Source organism: Macaca fascicularis, chromosome 1 (genome assembly GCF_037993035.2).
Source record: "Macaca fascicularis isolate 582-1 chromosome 1, T2T-MFA8v1.1".
In the NCBI taxonomy this organism is placed as follows: Eukaryota; Metazoa; Chordata; class Mammalia; order Primates; family Cercopithecidae; genus Macaca; species Macaca fascicularis.
Window position 1 is genome coordinate 55341673 of NC_088375.1, and position 21259 is coordinate 55362931.

General features: G+C 32.1%; 2 protein-coding genes across 28 annotated transcripts in view; one reads left to right on the forward strand and one right to left on the reverse strand.

Moving 5' to 3' along the window:
* The window catches only part of CRB1 (crumbs cell polarity complex component 1), a 500591-nt gene that overhangs the window by 431143 nt on the left and 48189 nt on the right, over nt 1–21259 (forward strand). The window lies entirely within an intron of this gene.
* Nucleotides 1–21259, reverse strand: part of DENND1B (DENN domain containing 1B) — a 279648-nt gene that overhangs the window by 139260 nt on the left and 119129 nt on the right. For 16 of the 27 annotated variants that reach the window (XR_012430982.1, XR_012430989.1, XM_074031769.1 and 13 more), the window contains exons 6-9: nt 16651–16720; nt 10914–10994; nt 4373–4426; nt 1422–1532 (exon numbers count right to left, since the gene is read on the reverse strand). Coding sequence is in view for 16 of the 27 variants with exons in the window: in XM_065539215.2 (XP_065395287.1) it covers nt 1422–1532; nt 4373–4426; nt 10914–10994; nt 16651–16720 (316 nt within the window). In the remaining 11 variants the exon portion in view is untranslated. Of the gene's footprint in view, nt 1–1421; nt 1533–4372; nt 4427–5736; nt 5797–10913; nt 10995–16650; nt 16721–21259 lie in introns of those variants that run through there. The other 11 variants (XR_012430990.1, XM_065539206.2, XM_005540315.5 and 8 more) reach the window with 2 other exon arrangements.

A 21259-nucleotide genomic window follows, 5' to 3' on the forward strand; every position in this document is an offset into this window, starting at 1 on the left:
AATATCCTTTTTTAATCTTAAAACAATCATGTTTTAAAAATGAGAAGAAGGAGCTGGGGGGAAAGAAGAAGAATGGTTTCACTTCAATAGTAAGTTAAAAATAGCAGAAAGGCAAATTAAAATACCAAATGAGTCAAACTGAATTTCTTGACATCTCTAAAATGTGTAAGAAAAAAATTACTTGGGTCATTGATTAGTACTTTTTCTCTGATATTACTGCATCATTTATCCACCCTTACTCTTTTAAATGCATATATTTTTCAATATGTAAAGTGCATTTTCAACTTTTAGGGGTGAGCATATCAAATTATAATTCAAAATAAATTCATACAAATTATATGTACAATCGTATGTATTTTTTTCAACTGTAGAGTAATGGAAATAACCCAAAAATTAGAATCAAAAGACTCAATTTCACATTATCTGTCTCTAACTAGCTGTTTGGCCTTGAGGTGGTCATTTAATCTTGCTGAAAATACCTTTCTCACTGTTAAATGTTAAACAGATATCCTACAGAAATCCTGAAGCTCCTTCTACTTTAAATGCTAAAATACAGAATAACGTTTTTATTTCTACTATAGAAGAAGAAAACATTAAAAATATTGTTTTATTTATCAATTAATCAAATTTATGAAGAAAATTCATGCAATATTGAATAATGGTTTTTGCTAAATAAATACATCATAGATTACTTAAAACTATATTTAAATTCGTATTTAAAAAATTTAAGTTGAAAGTATTAAATTGTTAATGTGTAAATGAGAAAAAATTTAAAATCTAGCAAAATACTTTTGAATATTTTTCTATACCCAAGAAAAATCTTTATCTTCTCACTGCCTTTACCATATTAATAAATACCTTCCAAAAGAACATTTTAGTGAATGTCATAAAACCTGTGATTTATAAAAAATGCTACTTTGACTTTTAAGTTATTATCAGTCTGAAGAGCTGCTCTAAATCAAACTATTATACAATCTACTCCCAAACCACTACTTGGCAACAAAGATGAATCTACCTATTACCAGGTTAGGATAGCAGCTATTATCATGGCCCCTCGATTTCTTTCAAGTAGCTCCAATGGAAAAAGCCACAAGTGAATAATAAAAATCTCATAATAGCTCTTAAGAATTCTTTATATGGTAGAAGGCACTAAAATGAACTCTGGAGAGTTAAAAAGAAAAAAAAAAAAAACTCTCAGCTCCTGATAAGAAAAAATAATTAACCTGACTTAATGCATCTGAGAAGGCTTCCTATAAATCAGACTTTTGTACTTCAAGAGCCAGATTAAAACCATATATCAAAAAAGTATGTAGATATTGTCTTCTAAGCACACATAGCACATTTCTAAATCTGCAGAGATTTTTAGGTCTTTTTGTGAAACACTCAATACCTGCTACTTAAAAGAAGTGTGAAGTACTTACAGTGCTTAATTTGCTCGAGGTAATCACGATGCGCCTTTCATGCAGCATACTGGCATATAGCTGCAGCATGTTGTTCACATCCACGGCAACAAAATATTCTGTAAGATTTCTCTGCACAAGTGAAAAATAATTGTGTAAGTTACAGCGCACAGTGAACGTGAAGGAAAACATTTTACACATTTACCAGAAAGTCTTGAAGTTCAAAGGATATTATTTAAAATGGTATTCATTAAAATAATTAAGTGTAATACTAGTCTGCTGCCACATAAAGCACATAACACTCTATTATTAGTTGAAACATAACCCTACTCAAGGAAAGTATTTTCAGAGGATGATCAGAAGATCTCAGATTTCCCAACTTTCTTACCCACTAAGTATTTGAAAAGAAGCTAATTTCCTGGGCCCCAACCTGGACCTGCTGAATTGTCATCTTTAGTGTATGTCCCCAAGAATCTGCTTTTTTTTTTTTTTTTGTCACTCAGGCTGGGGTGCAGTGGTGAGATCTTGGCTCACTGCAACCTCCACCTCCCAGGTTCAAGTAATTTTCGTGCCTCAGCCACCAGAGTAGCTAGGATTACAGATGCACGCCACCACGTCTGGTTAATTTTTGTATTTTTAGTAGCGATGGGGTTTCACCATGTTGGCCAGGTTGGTTTCAAACTCCCGACCTCAGATGATCTGCCTACCTCGGCCTCCCAAAATGTTGGGATTACAGGCATGAGCCACCACACCTGGCCAAGAATCTGCTTTTTAAACAAATACTTCTGGTGATTCTTACATACACTGATGCTTCAGAAACTGCTGCCTAGACAATACATTTGAGTCTTTTCATGTTTGCCATTCACTATGCAGGCACAATCATCAACTGATACAACACAGCATGCACGAGGTACCCAAAGGATGACGTGAATTTATAAAACAGCTCTTTGGTACTTTATTAAGGAAATTCACTTGTTTATACTTCACATCAGGCTTGCTTTATATCCTCTATAATCAAATATAATTTGATGATGTTCTAAATTGATTCCTTAATTTAGCATTCTTATTCCCCACATGAAATGAAACTGGGATAAACTACATTAACTTTGACTTTTAGATCTTCTCCTTTCTTATTATTTATTTTTAATTTTCTATAATGAAACAAATAAATCGGAGAGCAACAAGCTAATTAAGGGATTGAATACGATATAACAAACAAAAACTGTAGTATCAGGTGGGCTATGACCTAGTAGGCTAAAACTTTTAGTTGGGCAAGAATATAAGAAATCCAATTATTTCTTCTATTTCCAGAAGGTAGAAACTTTACCATCACAAATTGGTAATCATGACAGAGCACAACAATAGAACCTGTAACTATCAGTGGGTGATGTTGAATTTGGTGGGAAGAGGTTTATTCCTTTCTTTCTCACCTTCCAATGCAACTCTCCATACAAAAATTCATGTCATTCAAGATTAGTATATTCCCTATAATCTAAAAGAAAGGTAATTTTTAGATGGGGAATTATTTCTCAACATAGGGTGCTGCCTTATGCTTATTCTCTTGCTTTCGTTTCCCTAAACAGGACTTTTTGCAAAACAAAACATGTTAATAGATATGTAAAAATATATATTCTCAGTGGCAGTTTTTCCTTTGAATGTTTGTTTCTTTGAAACTTTCAAAGCAATCTTCTTTTTAAAATGTGACATTTGTTAAATTGAGCTATTAGTTGTTTGTTAGTAAATGTAAGAGAAAGCTAAATAGGAGAGTGAGTAGAAGGAAGCAAATTTGACTTTGAAACTCTGAAGTGAAGGGACAAGGGTCATATAAGTCAAAGCATGGTCAGTCAGCCTTAAAGAAAACATTAGCAGGGAGTACCTGGCCCACAATGTACAGCAGTCATGACTTTAGGATCTATTATATAACCTGAGAGCTTTGATGATCTATCTCAGGCCCATACAAGAAACTTAATGCATAGCTTTTCATAAGGGTGTTTTGGAACCATCTGTACTGAAAACACCATTGATAGTGTTGGTTTGATATTAGACAATTTACGATTGTCTTCTTGGACTTCCTTCACTAACCACATGCTTTTAGAAACCACTCAGTAGGTTTGAAAACATTTGGAAAAACACTAGAATCCCAAAGTAAATAATAAGTATTTATTGAAATACTTTTTTCCTGTTGATTTTTCCTTTACTTTTGATCAAATTATTCCTACTGATTCATTTTAACTTTCCAAGGGAAGCTGAAGAAAAATGACATAAGGGAATATTTCATTTTCACAGTTATCCAAAAATCATAAAAGCATATTTGTTACTTCTACTTATCTATGTAGACATTTCTACAAATACTAATTTGTAACAACTATTAAAATACTGAAAATATTTCTAGTATGGCTAGAATTAGGACTTGAAATAAAATGCAAATTTTAGCAATTTTTATAATTTCTTACAATAGCCATCAAACCTTGCAAGATATGTATTACTTTAAATTAAAATCAGGAACTTAAGAACAGTTCATCTATGATTTGAAGCATTATATAGAAGGAATATAAAAATACTATGTCAATTTCACTAAAATAACAATTTGTGTGAAGACATTTCCCCTTGCTAGAATTCTTCTCCACAAGTAGAAGCCATGTCGTATGGTATCTCTTCTATCATATCTAGTGAAGCTGAAGACCTAACTGAATATATATGATCCTACCTAAAAATGACAGAAATAGTTTTCCTTCTATTATTGTCCTTAATTTTCCTTATCTACAACCAGATACTAAGAAGGTGGTAAAGAGGCAGACATATAAAGAAGAAAAGAAAATAATATCATTATTCCTTATTTCTTCATTATTTCTCACAAACACAGATAATTACAATGTATTCTATTTCTCTATACAAAAATGCACAAACAGTGAGACCAAAATAAATAAAATTCATAATACAGGAATAATTAAAGTAGAAAATAGAAAACTTACACTCTCAGGTATTGTTGGGAGTCCAGTTACATCAGGAGCAATGAAGTAGGAATGCTAATCAACAAAAATAAATCACATATGAAAGATAATTAAAATTGGTAGCATATAATTTGTAATGAAAATCAGAAAAAAATACATTGAGTAAATTAATAAATGCCATTGAATGATATTCAGGATTTGTTGAATTTGAGAGACTCTTAAATGAGTTAGTGGGTTTATATGAGATTTAACAATTGCATTACCATACAAAAAGTTAAGACTTGTTTAAAAATATTTGACCTTAAAATTAAAATAAAAATAGGAAAAAATCGTTAAGGAAAAAAAGAGTATATTACTGAAAGGTTTATTTTGTACATATATACCTACATATGTGTGTGTGTATATATAGTATATATAGACATACACACCTATGCATACATATAAACATACATATTATTAAAACACATTTAGTTGAGGTAGACTGGAAAAATTAAAGCTTGCTAACCAAATATATCAAAATCTATTAATATTCCTGAGTTTCTATGGTAAGTCACAACAAATCTCTTTTGTAAACATCAACAACCCTATTATTTAGCAAATAGCAATAAAATATAATTTTTCAATGTTTAAAACTTCTTAAACATGTAGTAGTCCCAGAATATGATCGTTACACATCTGCCAAACAAATATTTATGAGCTTCTACAATGTTTAAAGAAGTAAAACAGTTCATCACAATACTTACATAGAGTACAATGTGTGTATATATGCCTTCATGTTTCCCATGTTCCCAAATTTGACCACCCAGAATCAAAGTGCAACTTAATCATCAAAAAATGTTTTATTTTCTGTTCATATTAATCTTCAAAATTATTTTAATATCTTAATCACATAAGGACATATTTAATACTATCTTCTTATTAATGATTAGAAAAGAAACATTTTGGCCAGTATTTGAGCACAGTTGAACTAGTCAGAACAAGGCTAGTTAACACAGTCATAATGTATAATTTTCCAGGGTAGAAGAACAATAGGAGATAAATCACAAGATCTTTTGTGATCTTCAGACCAAAAACTGTGACAAATCTCATGCTGTGAATATACTTTAAAATTACTACTATTGAAAATGGACAATATGCATAGATTTTGGTCTCTATAAGCTACTTTTATTTGGAATGGTTTTTAATAGTACTATATTTCACAAAACTATGCTTTAAAAGATAGTACAAACAGAAAATACTGTATATTCCAAATGATTAATTTTCTTAAAAGAGTCAAATTTACCACTTCCCAAAGGGCTGGAGTGAAGCTTAAAGGCATAGTGAAATAAGTGATTATTTTTCCTATTTAATAGTGATTTTTAGAAGCCAATGTCCTTTTAACTCACCGGTATTAGAGCAGGCTGATCTTTCAGAACTTGCTCACAGGCAATAAATATCTCTTGGTTCTTATAATACATGAGAGAAAAAAATGAGTATCTTACTTTCATGGGAGAAGCTTACACAACAATTCGCTGTGTAATTGAGACAAACCCATGTAGCCAAATTAGCCACTAAAAAGCACTTGAATAACATTAATTATAAATATTATTTTAAATGCTGATTTACTAATTTTATGCTAGAAAAATCCTAATGAAAGTATTTTCATATTACAAGAGTAGAGAATGCTGTGGATATTTAATGATTTTGAAATGTTTCAAAAAAAGCATTCTCATTAGACATTAACTTTTTATAAAAATCTCTGATTACTAGTGGCCATTATCCACTTGTACAGGAAGAAAAACTTCCATAATCATTCATTTTAATCTGGCATCATAAAACTAAAATCTCCTCTAGTAGCTGAAGACAAGTGTCCTAGTCCCCAATTTGCCACTTATTTAACAGCATAACACCAGATACATTACTTTAGGAGTCTGTTATTGAAATCAAATGCAATTAATTAATCATGGTAAACAAACATAACAGCTGATTTTATCAATACTTAAGATATTATAACTAGGCTGGGTGCAGTGGCTCACACCTGTAATTCCAGCACTTTGGGAGGCCAAGGCGGGTAGAATACCTGAGGTCAAGAGTTTGAGACCAGCCTGACCAACATGGTGGAACCCCATCTCTACTAAAAATACAAAATTAGCCCGGTGTGGTGGTGGGCACCTGTAATTCCAGCTACTTGGGAGGCCGAGGTAGGAGAATCGCTCAAAACCGGAGGTGGAGTTTGCACTGAGCCGAGATCACGCCATTGCTTTCCAGCCTGGGCAACAAGAGCAAAACTCCACTTCAAAAAAAAAAAAAAAAAATGTAACTTTAGAATAGGTATACAAGACTTGAAACTATCAGACTATTAATTCAAGTGCATATAAGAAGGCTTAATTATGGAAATAACTATTATACATAGGAACAGAACACAGTCACTCAATTTCCTTTGACAAGATTATTTCAGCTACAATTTAGTTATTTCAGAAGAAAGTATTTTCTCCAGATGGGATGAAACTTCAATTTACTACAACCAACACCTGAATAGTTCTTCATGGTACATCCAGACATATCATTTTATTTGATTACTAAAACAACTTTCTGAAAAGTTGACATGCTCAATTTCTCAAATGGAAAAAAAGGATCACCTAAAGACATTAACTTTCTTGGCTAACATTACACATTTAGTGACTGTGACCTAACCTAAAATCTTCTAATCATAGGTAAAAAGGTGTAGAAATCTTTAATTTATGATTCTTATTAATAAAGAAGAAGTGTTTCAATAGCTGGTATTTTTGAGATGTATTTTTGTAAGATATTTATTTACCCCTGAACAAATATGATACTCAAATTTAAAGGGAGAACACATTTGTATTTCTCATTAATGCCACCTCCATTGTCTTAGCACCTTTATTTTCCTTAACTCTTTAACAGTATTAGAATCATTTTATAAATATAACACTTTCAAAGAGAAATGGTCATTTTTTTGGAAAATACCAGGCTCTTCTTTATTCTCCTTGACCTTTCCCTTGGCATTTCTACTGTATTTCCACTGAGCACAAACCTTGCATTCTTTGGGTGTCAGTGACCTGTAAGTCTAAGTTTCTTCTTAACTGCTCTTTCCCCCAGTTCTTTCACTGGATCTCCTTTCTTTTTCCCTATAGCCTATCTGGGCAATTAGAACTTGGCCTCTGTTCTATGCTCTTCTATATTTTATCCTTCAAATAGCTACAACTATGTCCGCTGCTGACTCTCAAATTTGGGTTAAAAATTCTAGGTTATTCTTAGCTTTTTATCACCCAGTCTACAAATGACTATTAAACCTTTCCACTTTGACAGTGTGCAACAAAAGAAGATGCAGACATAAAGCAGCAGAGAGGGTCACAGGAAAGAAAAAACACGTTAAGTTGTATGACAAGAGGTTTCACAAAGTTGAAGACTGAGCAAGTTCTAGACTAACAACACAGTCAACAAAGAGGCTTTAGTCCAAAAGGAAAGCATGATGTTCATTCAAGAAGCTGAACAAAACAACGTGACCAGAATACAGGGGGAAAATTGAAAGTTGGATTGAATCTAAGAAATGGATGGTCCTGAAAGCATGGCCAAAGTTTGGACAACTTTTATAGAAAAGGGGAAGCTACAAAAGGTTTTCAGCAGGGGACTTTATATAGTTTAACTAAGTGTAATCTGACAGTCTTTTGTAGAAAGGACTGGAAGGAGAGGCTCTAGACTAAGAACTCTTTGAAGTACTAAGCAACAGAACTAAGGTGCTAACCACCTTAGTCTACTACAAAATAGTAGTGGTTAAAGAATGGAATAATGTAAGAGAACACTACTATGACATGAAATCACAGGATGACATTTGAGTAAGACATATGGACCAATAGAACAGAATAGAGAACCCAGAAATAAACCCAAATACTAACAGCCAACTGATCTTTGACAAAGCAGACAAAAACATAAAGTAGAGAAATGACACCCTTTTCAACAAATGATGCTGAGATAATTGGCTAGCCACATGTAGGAGAATGAAACTGGATCCTCATCTCTCAGCTTATACAAAAACCAATTCAAGATGGATTAAGGACTTAAATCTAAGATCTGAAACTATAAAAATTCTAGAATATAACATTGGAAAAACCCTTCTAGACATTGGCTTAGGCAAGGATTTCATGACCAAGAAACCAAAAACAAATGCAATACAAATAAAGATAAATAGTTTGGACTTAATTAAACTAAAGAGCTTTTGCAGGGCAAAAGGTGCAGTAAGCAGAGTAAACAGACAACACACAGAATGGGAGAAAATTTTCACAGTCTATACATCTGACAAAGGACTATTGTCGAGAATCTACAATGAATTCAAACAAATCAGTAAGAAGAAACAATCCCATTAAAAAGTGAGCTAAGGACATGAATAGACAATTCTCAAAAGAAGATATTCAAACGACCAAGAAACATATGGAAAAAAAAGCTCAACATCACTAATGAATCAGGGAAATGCAAATCAAAACCACAATGTGATGCCACCCTACTTTTGCAAGAAAGGCCATAATCAAAAAATCAAAATACTTCTGTAAACATCAGCCACCACATTATTTAGCAAACAGCAATAAAACATAATTTTTCAACGTTTAAAACTCCTTAAACATGTAGTTATCCCAAAATATGATCCTCACACATCTACTAAACAAATATTAAACTGATCATCTGATCACTGCATCTGCGTCAATAATAGATGTTGGCCTGGATGCAGTGATCAGAGAACACTTCTACACTGCTGGGGGGAATATAAACTAGTACAGCCACTATGGAAAACAGTGTTGAGATTCCTTCCAGAACTAAAAGTAGAACTACCATTTGATCTAGCAATCCCAGTGCTGGGTATCTATCAAGAGGAAAAAGGTCATTAAATGAAAAAGATACTTGCACACGCATGTTTATAGCAGCACAATTCACAACTGCAAAATCGTGCAATCAACCCAAATGTTCAGCAATCAACAAGTGGATAAAGAAACTGTGATACTACTCAGCCATAAAAAGGAATGAATTAACAGCATTTGTAGCGACCTGGATGAGACTGGAGACTATTATTTTAAGTGAAGTACCTCAGGAATGGAAAACCAAACATGTATGTTCTCAATGATATGTGGAAGCTAAGATATGAGGATGCAAAAGCATAAGAATGAAATAATGGACTTTGGGGACTTGAGGGGAAGAGTGGGAGGGAGGGTGAGGGATAAAGGCTACAAATATGGTGTAGTGTACACTGCTAGGGTGATGGGTGCACCAAAATATCACAAACCACCACTAAAGAACTTACTCATGTAACCAAATACCACCTGGACCCCAATAACTTAGGGAAAAATTTAAAAATTAATTAATTTTTAAAAAGAGGAAAGCTATTACCAAAGAAAATATAATAACAACTTCCCTGTCTCATAAAAACACAGAAGACTTATTATTATATATACTTTGAGTTAGCTTTTCTCTCATTTTCTCTTGCAACATTATACTTTTCTTCTTTATTAAGAAAAGTTTATTATTTTAGAAGAAAAAAATTAATATAAATAAATTTTAATAGTCTAGCCCATATGCCAAATCCATGAAGAAAATTAATAAAAACATCCATATTTTATTATCTTGAACTTTGGGCATTTACAAAAACTCCCAAAACGTGAGTGTTTTTATATACAGATGGTACACTTCGTTAAAAAGTTTCAATAGTACAATAAATCCCGTCTCAGGCTTGCTGTCTGACAAACAGCAATTCAATCATATTTCCAGTAGTTTGCGATAATACCAGAAGATACATTAATGTATAGAGAAAGAAGATGAAACTTTTCACCCAGAATTTTTGTCACATATTTATATGTTATATGTCATTTTCTATTCTTACTAAGTACTGTTTTCATTTTAGGAGGGTTATTAAGCATGTGCGTATATTCCTTTATTATGCACAAATTTCACCTGAAAATCAATGTTTCTTTTTTTTCTTTGTTTTGAGATGGAGTCTAGCTCTGTCTCCCAGGCTGGAGTGCAGTGGTGCAGTGGCACGATCTCGGCTCACTGCAAGCTCCACCTCCCAGGTTCATGCCATTCTCCTGCCTCAGCCTCCCGAGTGGCTGAGACTACAGGCGCCCGCCACCACGCCTGGCTAATTTTTTGTATTTTTAGTAGAGACGCGGTTTCACCGTGTTAGCCAGGATGGTCTTAATCTCCTGACCTCGTGATCCACTCGCCTCGGCCTCTCAAAGTGCTGGGATTACAGGCGTGAACCACCGTGCCCAGCCAAATCAATGTTTCTTAGAAGTGAAATATCCTCATAGATTTGGTCACTTTTAGTTTATAATAAAATTTTTTAAATTCAATAATTTAACAAAATTATAAAAATACACACCCAATATATCAAGTTATGATAGTTACAGCACGTTAAAAATACACAATATTATCACCTTGTTATGTTAGTACTAGCAATGAAGTTTTCCTGGAAGCAGAGATGACTTGGCAAAGAATTGCCTGAAGGTTCACATGCTCTTAACGAAATTGAGACATAGCTATGACTCCCAAAAACAATTACTGATTGAATACTTACCACACTCAAATTTACAGGAGTATTTGCCTTTGGTACTGGGTGGTTATACAGTGATTTGAGAGTTTCATTCAAATCATTTTCCTAGGGCAAAAGAAAAAGTACATTTTATAAATAAAACATATACCAAGCAACTGCAATTAAAACTACTTGATAAAATAGTCTACTGTGGCTTTTCATATTTGACATATTTTATATAAATGTTTTCCACAGAAACATTTCAAATAACTGAAATTGAAATATGTGAGTCTAATAAATATGAAAACATATTTAAATTCCTTTATCCAGAAGAAAAATGGCAATATTTATATTTAGTATAAATGTGTATTTGAAAAACTTAGTTATTACAAAATATACTAATGCTATAAAAGGAAATTATCTAAATCATTAAATCCAGTAAGAACAACGGGATTGAATAAAAATAGTAATACAACTTTTTATCAGATCACAGAGTACTCTCATTTTCCATTTTCATTTTAAAATCCCAAAGCAATTTTTAAGGAATAGAAACAATTTAAGTAAGATTATTGCACTAAAATGGAATATACAGGTTATTCTAAATATTTCTTTTCTACATTGCTACTGGTCACTACTTGATCCACAATAAATGGGATTAAATAAAACATAGAGCAAATGTACTTCATAGGATTTGTATAATAATAATGTGCCTTGATGTGCACCCTCAATTTTTCTGCATCACACACTACAAATCCAGTAATAAATATACAAAGATTTTTATAGACATAATTATCCTTATTCTCTATTTTCATGTTGGAGAGAATAAATCAAAGGAAAAGGCAATTGTTCAGAGAAGTTAGCAATTTTAGTAAGTCTGGATATGAGACTTAGACTTCTCACGATCTTTCTTATGCCTTGTCTATCCATTTATACCAAAACTTAATAAATCAGATCTCTGTAACTACTTTCAAAAGTATTCATTCAAAACTACCTATCTGAAATACTCTTCAGAATAACATGAAAAGCCATAAACAATTTATCTCTTGATCATTTAAACAACAAAATGTATCAGAGAATACTGTAGATAATACCAATCACCTTTGTAAAAAAGACTCATATGATTATGTCTTAGAATTACCTTGTAGAAGGACTGCGAAATAAACAATTTATTTCTTGGGCTGTTAAACAATGAAGTGCACCATAGAAAATTGTGGAACATATTGATACTCTGTTTATACAAAATTCCTACAGGTACAAAAATTTTTAGACTAGTTTTTAAAAATCTGTTGCACTCTCTTACATTGATCAGGTAAGGATAACTTGAACTGTAAACATTATTTAAATAACCCATGGCAGTGAATTAGAAATGAACAGAAAAAAGTACTACAATTCCAGATTTACTTCTGGTTTAATTAATGCTATAAACTTGTAATATTTCTTCCTCTAAGGAACACAAATGGAACCTCCCCTATTTCTTCTTCTCAGAAAGCCAAAATCATATAAATTTGCTTATAGCTATTTTCTTTTACATATTCCAGTATTACTGATGGCATCAGGGAAAAAAAATGATACACAGTATGGAGATAGTAATAATTTATCAGTAAGAGTTACTAAAAGTTACTAAATAAAGGAAAAGTATTCAAAATTTGGACAAGTAATATAATTAATGTGAATTCCACATGTACATTCACAAAAACAAAGAACAAGAAATTATCATGAATAATTTAACCAGAATTCTGGTTTTGACTTTTGATTGCAAAAAAATAAATAGTTGTATTTCCAGTTTTATGTTCTTAGGCAAGTGAATGACTGCACAGCTTCAACATAAAATTATTCAACTGTAAAATGATGTTAACATATACTTCATAGAATTAAGCAATCAAATACATAGAGAAAAATATTTACATGCATGAACACATACACGTAAACAACTAGACTTCTGACAAACATTAAAACTTGCAATTACGTTATAAAAAATTTGGTTGACAAATTTAGAAGAGTAAAAGGACTACCTTAATTTATTAATAACACATTTAAATCCTATTTATATAAATAATACCTCCCTTACTTTCCAAGTGACAGAACTGATTATCTGACTTATAAACACTGTACTTTAATCAAAGTCACAAGGGTATTAGAAAATAAAACTTAGGCCGGGAGTGGTGGCTCCCACCTGTAATCCTCAGCAATTTGGCGGGCCGAGGTGGGTGGATCAAGAGGTCAGGAGTTTGAGATCAGCCTGGCCAATACAGTGAAACTCTGTCTCTACTAAAAATATAAAAATTAGCCAGGCGTGGTGGTGCATGCCTGTAGTCCCAGCTACTTGGGAGAGTGAGGCAGAAGAATCGCTTGAACCCAGGAGGTGGAGGTTGCAGTGAGATGAGATTGTACCACTGCACTTCAGCCTAGGGGATAGAGCATGACTCCGTCTCAAAAAAAAAAAAAAAAAAAAAAGTAGAATTTAAATCCAGGATTTCAGGGTTCAAACCACATTGCCAAAAGTCCAGTTACATTTGTACTACCAATACTGCATTAAGCTTCCTGGGAACATTTATAAAGATTTTAATTCTAAGGTGACCACACTCACCTTTATTTGGGACCACCACCACTTAAGGCAAATGAAGGATTTCAGCTGATTTATTAAAACCATTAATTTTTATTCTTACAAGCTTATTTTCAAATATAGTCTGTATCCATGTTTAACATAGTGCCTGTTTCACCATATTGGGCAGACAGAAATGTCTATACCATTTTAATTGAACTGTATCTACCAAGGCTATATAATTTTTAAAAATTAAATAAAAACTCAAAATACTATGCCCAGGAGGATATTTTGCTCCAGATTCAGTCAATAGAACTTTTAAAATGATGTAAAGAAATAAATGATTGTATACTGAAAAGCTGAAAATAAGCTTTTCCTATGGAAAAATTTAGGGTGAGGAAAATAACATTCTGTCTTACTACATTCCTATTTTAAAAATTCCATCAACAATTTTGTCGATGATTGCCTTTAAAGCACTGGCATACAGAATCCAGTGAACAAAAAAGTCACAATAGCTGGATATTAGTTTCTACAATTATAAAATGGAGATCCAAAAACTGAATATTTGAAACTTTCTAACGTATTTTTACTTATTCTACACCTTTTGACTCAACATCTATTTGCTATGGGAGACACAGAGATAGGACAGTTCCATCTCTCAATTATTACTTTAGTTGTGCAGACACAGTTACAACCCAGTGTAAATGCTCTGGAAACCTACAGAAAGTATCACCTAACTTAACCTGGAGAGTCAGTAAAAGTCTCTAGAGAAGTACCTGTGCTGACATTAGGTTTGTTTCAAAAGATAGTTACATTAACTCTTAAAAGACAAGTATTCTACCAGTAGCAATTAGTGAGTGGTTTGTAATCTTGACAGACAACTGTATAGAGCTATGTTCTGGGAAATTTAAGTGGCTCAAAATAATTAGATAGTACATTATGTGCAGCAGATGAGCGGGAGTAGATTAATCCAAAGAGAAGGTCAGATGCCAGATCATAAAGTTATACGTCATGCTGCAAACAAGTTTAAATTTTATTCTAAGAAAAAGAGGAGACTATGAAGCGATTGTAAGCAGTGGAATAACATCAGCTTCCAGAAAGTTCATCTTAAACAGAAAAGAGTGGTATGCAGACAAAGAGTGTGTCTGAAATACCCATAAATAGTACCAAGAGAAAAGAGAATCAAGAATATAACATAAATAACATCAAAATTTTAGGTGTAGATGGAGAAAAAAGGCCCAAGAGAGAAGCTGAGGACATAAGTAAAACGAAGAAGAGACAATGTCAGGGAAATCAAGAAAAACACAATGTCAAGAGTGACAGAGTACCATATAAGAATTTAAACAGATAACAAGTGAATGGAAAGCACACCCTAAATGTAAAAATTAATAGATAATAGACAATTATAAAGAATTTTAAAAACATTTTATTTCAATTAAATTGTATCAAATAGCATAGCTAATATTTTAGTAAATTAGCTCTTGTTAAAAACATCAAAGAATGGCTAGGCTTGGTAGATGGGAAGCAGAGGCAGGAAGATCCCTTGAGGCCAAGAATTTGAGACCAGCCTAAGCAACATAGTGAGAATCTATCTGTACAAAACAATTTAAAAATTAGCTATTTGTGGTGGCACCCACCCATAGTTCCAGCTATCTGAAAGAATGAGGTGAGTAGATTGCTTGATCCTAGGAGACTGAAGCTGCAGTGACTGATGATTGCACCACAGCGCTCCAGCTCTGGGCAACAGAGCAAGACTCTGTCTCCAAAAAAAATTTTTTTTAGAATCAAAGATTAAGGGAAAAATTTTTAAATCATTATCCCAGAGAAGTTTGTTCATTCAAAAGCAAACTTCAGCTTTTATTTCTATTTTTAAGAAAAAAAAAAAGCATACAGACTTTTATTGAGAGCTAAAACTATAAAATTCTTAGAAGAAAACATATGAAGAAAGCTTTGAAACACTGAATTTGGAAAAGATTTCTTGGATATGACACCAAAAACACAGGTAACAAAAGAAAAAGCAGATAAATTGGACTTCATTAAAATTAAAAACTTTTGTGCATCAAGTAACACTATCAAAAGAACAAAAGGGCAGGCAAACCATGGATTGGGATAGAATACTCACAAATCATCTATCTAATAAGAAATGAATATTTGACTATATGAAGAACTCCTACAATTCATCAACAAAAAACGCAACATGATTTTAAAATGGGCAAAGGACTTGAATAGATCTTCTACAACTTTTGACTCAATACCTATTTGCTATTGGAGACACAGAGATAGAAGACTTCCAACAAGTACTCCTCTAGAGACTTTTCCTGACTCTCCAGGTTGACTTAGGTGATGCTTGTTGTGTCCCCAGAGCATTTACCCTGGGTTGTAATTTTCTGTCTGCACAATTAAAGACCTTCTCCAAAGAAGATATAAAAATGGCAAGTAAATGTCCAGTGTTACTAATCATTAAGGAAATGCAAATTAAAACCATAATACACCACTTTGCACACATATTATGACGCTATTAAACAAAAAAGAAAAGAAAAGAACAAGTATTGGCAAGATTGTGAGGAAAACGGAACCCTTGTACGTTACTGATGGGAATGCAAAATAGTGTGACCACTGTGGAAAAATGCTCTCATGATTCCTCAAAAAATTAAACGCAGAATTACCATACTACCTAGTAATTCCACTTTTAGGTATCTACCCAAAAGAATTGAACTCAAAGGCTGGAACATTATTTGTACAAACATTTTCATAGCTGTATTATTCACAATAGCCAAAAAGTAGAGGAAGCACCCCCAGTGACCACTGACAGAAGAATGAATGAACAACTGGTGTATTCATACTCAGTCTCAAAAAGAAAAAAAATCTGACACATGCTACAACATAGATGAATCTTGAAGACATTATGTTAAATGAAATAAGCCAGTCACTTGGCACATAAGGACAAATACTGTGTGAGTCCACTTATATGAGATACAGAGGGTATTCAAATTCATACAGATGATACAACAGTGGTTGCCATGGATGGTGAGGGTTGGGGAGGAATAAGTAGATATTGTTTAATGGGTACAGACAGAGTTTTAGACAGGCAAGGAAAAAAAGATGTATTTTATTGATGATTGCAGATCAGCATTAATGTACTTAATGTCACAAAACTTTACACTTAAAAATGGTTAAAATGGTAAGTTTTGTTTTATAAATATTTTACCACAATTTAAAAATGGGGAAAAAATAGCTTACCAGTTCCTTAGCCAAGTAATCTGCAAGAGTATTTAGAAGCTTGTAATACACTTCAAACCAGGGAAGGTAACTGTAAAAGAATTATTTTAAAATGTATATACATAAAATTCAGAATCAGAAAACAGACAACATAAACATTTAATTCATATTAATTCAAACAGGTTAATCCTGAGGTCAAAAAAGAACTATACCCATTTTCTTTACTTTTTCAGCGAAGTTTTACATATTATTTATTACTAGTTTTCGTAAAACAAATCAGAATCCAGAGTTCTATTTAAAAAGTTGTTCATTACATACTTCTATTTTATATCAGCAATAGCTAAAATTATTTTCATGGTATTCAATAAAAGCATGCATAGGATAAAAATTAACCATTGTAAAAAAAAAATCACATAAAAACTAATTTTAAAAAGCTTTTAAAACAAAAGATTAAAAATATCTCCTTTTAAAATGTTGCTGGAGTATATAATACAACAGAACTATGTGTTTTTCAGTTCTTCAGAAATGATGTTTAAGAATGATGGCAAATTTCAAAATAACTCAATACAAATATCAAAAAGACTATTCTAAAAATTACAAAAAATTTTAAATGGCTTATATATCAAAACCAAACATAATTCAAAATTTAATTCATTGTACTAGATAAAAGTATAATTTTTATGATAGCTAAATATTAAATCTAAAAATCATTTATATAAAACAAAATCTATATTCCTTATTAAAAATTAAACTATTAGTATATTTTAAATGTCTAAAGATTTTAATGTTAAACTGTACACTTTTCATGTAGAATAAGAGGAAATCACAAAATACATTGTTGTTAATTATCAATTGACAAATACTCATTACTTTTCTTCAAAGCATTAACATGGTACTTTTAAGAGAAAATATTGTGATGCTTTTACTACATAATTGTACACAGATTAATAGTACATACACATAACATGTAAAATTTAAAAATCAGTAAGTAGAACGTAGAAAACAGGATTCTAACAGGATTTTTTTCATATAATGTCTGATTTGTTAGTGACTATGAATGATGCCTTTTGAATCAGAAACTGAAAGTAGTAATAAAAAAGGACGTTAGGTAAACTACAGTATCTTTACTCAGCATAAAATTATAGAGTTATTTAAAATTATAATTATAAATACTAAGTAATGACATGAAAATTCACATGATACTTTAAAATATCTACCCAACTCTGGTTAAATCTAACATATTGACTATATGTATTTATCTCTGTGTCCTCTGGAAATAACTATAAAATGACAATAAATGAATAGAAAGGGTATATATTAATGAAAACAAGCAAAATGGAGGAAAAAACAATAGCAATGCAGGTGGATGACTTTGTAAATAGGGTAAACAGACAGATAACTAACAGCAAAAGAAAGGAAACCAAAACCTAAATGCCATTAGAAAGGAAAAGGACCAGCAGAAGTGCTCCCCACAGAGTTCTGAAACACTGATTTAACAGTATCTCAAAGAAAAAAGGCCCTCGAAGTCCTATTTTCTTGGAATGAAACCCACATGCAATGTTTCCAATTCAGTTTAATACCTTCCTTTTGAATACAAATTAATAGCCAACCACCAGATATTTGAGGAAACACAAATACAAAATGATGTTTATATTGAACAACATAAAAGGAACTACAAGAAAACATAGACAATACAAACAGCTGAAGAGAACTCCAAAACTTATATTTAATATCCTTAGAGCTGAATTAAGAGCAGGAGGCTATTAGACGAAACTAAACTTTTCTAAAAAGTAAAAATAGAAAATTTTAGATAGGAAGAAAGAGTTTTAAGAAATTCTAAAGTCTGAAAAAAATTAAAATCAATAGAAAGTTTAGATGATAACTCCAGAAAATCTCCCAGAAACTAGAATAAAAAGATAAACAATCCTTGTAAGTTATATTCCTAGGTATTTTATTCTCTTTGTAGCAGCAAACCACCATGGCAAGTGTATACCAATGTAACAAACCTGTATGTTCTGCACATGTATCCCAGAAATTAAAGTACAATAAATAATAATAATTTACGCTCATAACAAAAAAGATAATAAGAGAAAAAATATTACACTATCAGGCCATCAATCTCAACTATCATGTAGCTATAGTCATTCCATAAAGAAAAAATAGAAGAAATAAATGAATGAAAGTTTCTTTTAAAGAATTACTGGAAATTTTCCCAGAACTTCAGACGTGAGTCTCCAGACTGAAAGAATGAGTGAATGAACAGCACAAAGAATGTTCCAAACCAGAGTATCACTGTGAAATTCCAAAACAAGGGATAGAAGAGTGCCTAAGAGTTTCCAAACAGACAAAACAAGTAACAAACAAAGGGATCAAGTTCAAAAATGTCATCAAACCTCTCAACAGCAATAATGAAACTTAAAAGATAATGCCTTCAAAATACAGAGGTTAAATTCTTCACACTCAAGACTTCTATGTCCAGACAAACTATCAATAAAGTGTGACGACAGATTAACAGCATTTTCAGTCAGGCAAGGACTCAAAACTTCACCTCCTAAGACATCCTAAAGGATGGCTAAAACAAAATAAAGGAGATGTAAAAGAAGGAATACACAGATGTAGGAGGCAAGAAATCTAAGACCTAGGAAGAACAGTTGTGCAAAGGCCTCGAGAGCAACCAGTTCAGACTGAAACAGGATGAAGGCTCTAGGAGGGAGATGGTAGAACGGGGTGTTTACAATAAGCATATTGACAACTTTGCCTGGAAGCCTGGAAAAATCTGGACAGGTGTGTGACACATCTGTGACAGCTTTTGAGGAATCTGGACATTAGAAATTACTATTGGTAATCTCAATTTTCCTATTTAAATTACTTAATTCTTCAAGCCCCAGTGCTTAGATGGCTATTTCACTATGTATATCTTCCACTTACAAATAAAACCCTTAAAAATTACTAATACTGTTATATTATTATCTAAATATAATGAAAATCAGTACACCACAGTTTCTGCATTCATGATAACTCAAAGAAATAGTTTTCATGCCAAATCTCCTTCTACCAGGACACATAATCCTTAGAGCACAATTGTTTCAATTGTAGTCATTTCAAACTCACATTTCAACTTTTAATAGCCCGAAGAAATTGCTATTTCCAGACAATTTCAATGTGTACTGTAGTTCCGACCTAAAAATTCAGATAAGATGAGACCTAATCTATTCAAAACATGTGCTGGTCTATTTCTATCCAACTCAAGGAGTTTTAAATAAAGCCAAATGTATTGATTGTAGGTGGCTGCATGTCTACCTATTAATGCTTACATTGTCATTTTCACCTTATTTAAATAAAGTGAGGCCTTTGGTAACCTGAATTTTTCTTTCCTGGTCTACTATAAAAACAAACAAACAAACAAAAAATACATATATATATAAAACCAACACTTTTCTCTATCTACATATATATCATAATTATGTTATTAGAAAGTGAGATAATCTTTTTCCTTTTCTAGACCAAAAACTCTTAACATTTCTTTCAATGTTCTGGTTTTCTGAACTTTATATTATTGTTTTTCACTGATTATCTTCCCCATTTAATTTCCTGTCAAATTGCGAAGGCACATCAGAACCAGATTTTTCCTTAAGAACCTAATTTATACAGATAAATATAATTTATCTGTAAGATTATATCCTTGTCTTTGAATAAATAATTGATTAATATACCCATATTTAGGTTACTTTAAAAAATTTAAACAATTTTTATTTGTGCTAGGCATTTTGGTATCTACGTAATTATTACTGTTTTTTACATGACCAAGAATAATAAGTTTTATTGAATATCATCCTGGTACCAGGCTATGACTTCATCAATAAATTAAACTAATACTGTTTAGAAATAAGCTTTACTCTTATGGGATATTTCTCATAGTCATCTCTAAGGCCCCAAAATACTTTATTATTTCTATTTGGGGAGTATAACTCACTAGTTAGTTATACATCCATCTGGGGGTTGAGAGCAGAATCTAAGAATCACAGAATTTATGTGTTAAAACAATTGGAAGTGCAGGAAGTAATATTACTTAAGGAGTAACTATATGAATGACAGTTTGTTGGATACTTATATGTACTATCTCATTTAATTCTTACACTAATGCTTTGATACATACTTGACTAAACTAAGATAAAGCAATGTATCTAGGGTCACAAAGCTATGTAATAGCAATCTTGGGATTAGAACCCTAATCAACCTGAGTAATATATGCTCAGGAGTCTGCCACAGACAGTCTATCACCCTATCTTGGCATGTATTTCTATATAGCGAGCCTTTTAATAAACATGTTCAATGACCAGGCATTTCAGGCAGCTAAATGAACTGAGACAAAAATCATTCTGTTGTAATCTTAAATCAGCCTGCCTATATGTTCTATCCACTGAAGCAAATTCTATCTTCCAAAATTCATCTGCTTATTTAATATCGAGAGCATTACCTTTATGACCTTTAAATTACAGTTTGTTCATAGGGGCAAATTTCCCAGCAAATAAAGATCCATTCAATGTGATTCTTTTAACTAACATTTTGGTAAATCCTTACAATTTTAGCTTGGTATTGCTTCCACGTTCATCACTGTCAATAAAAATTT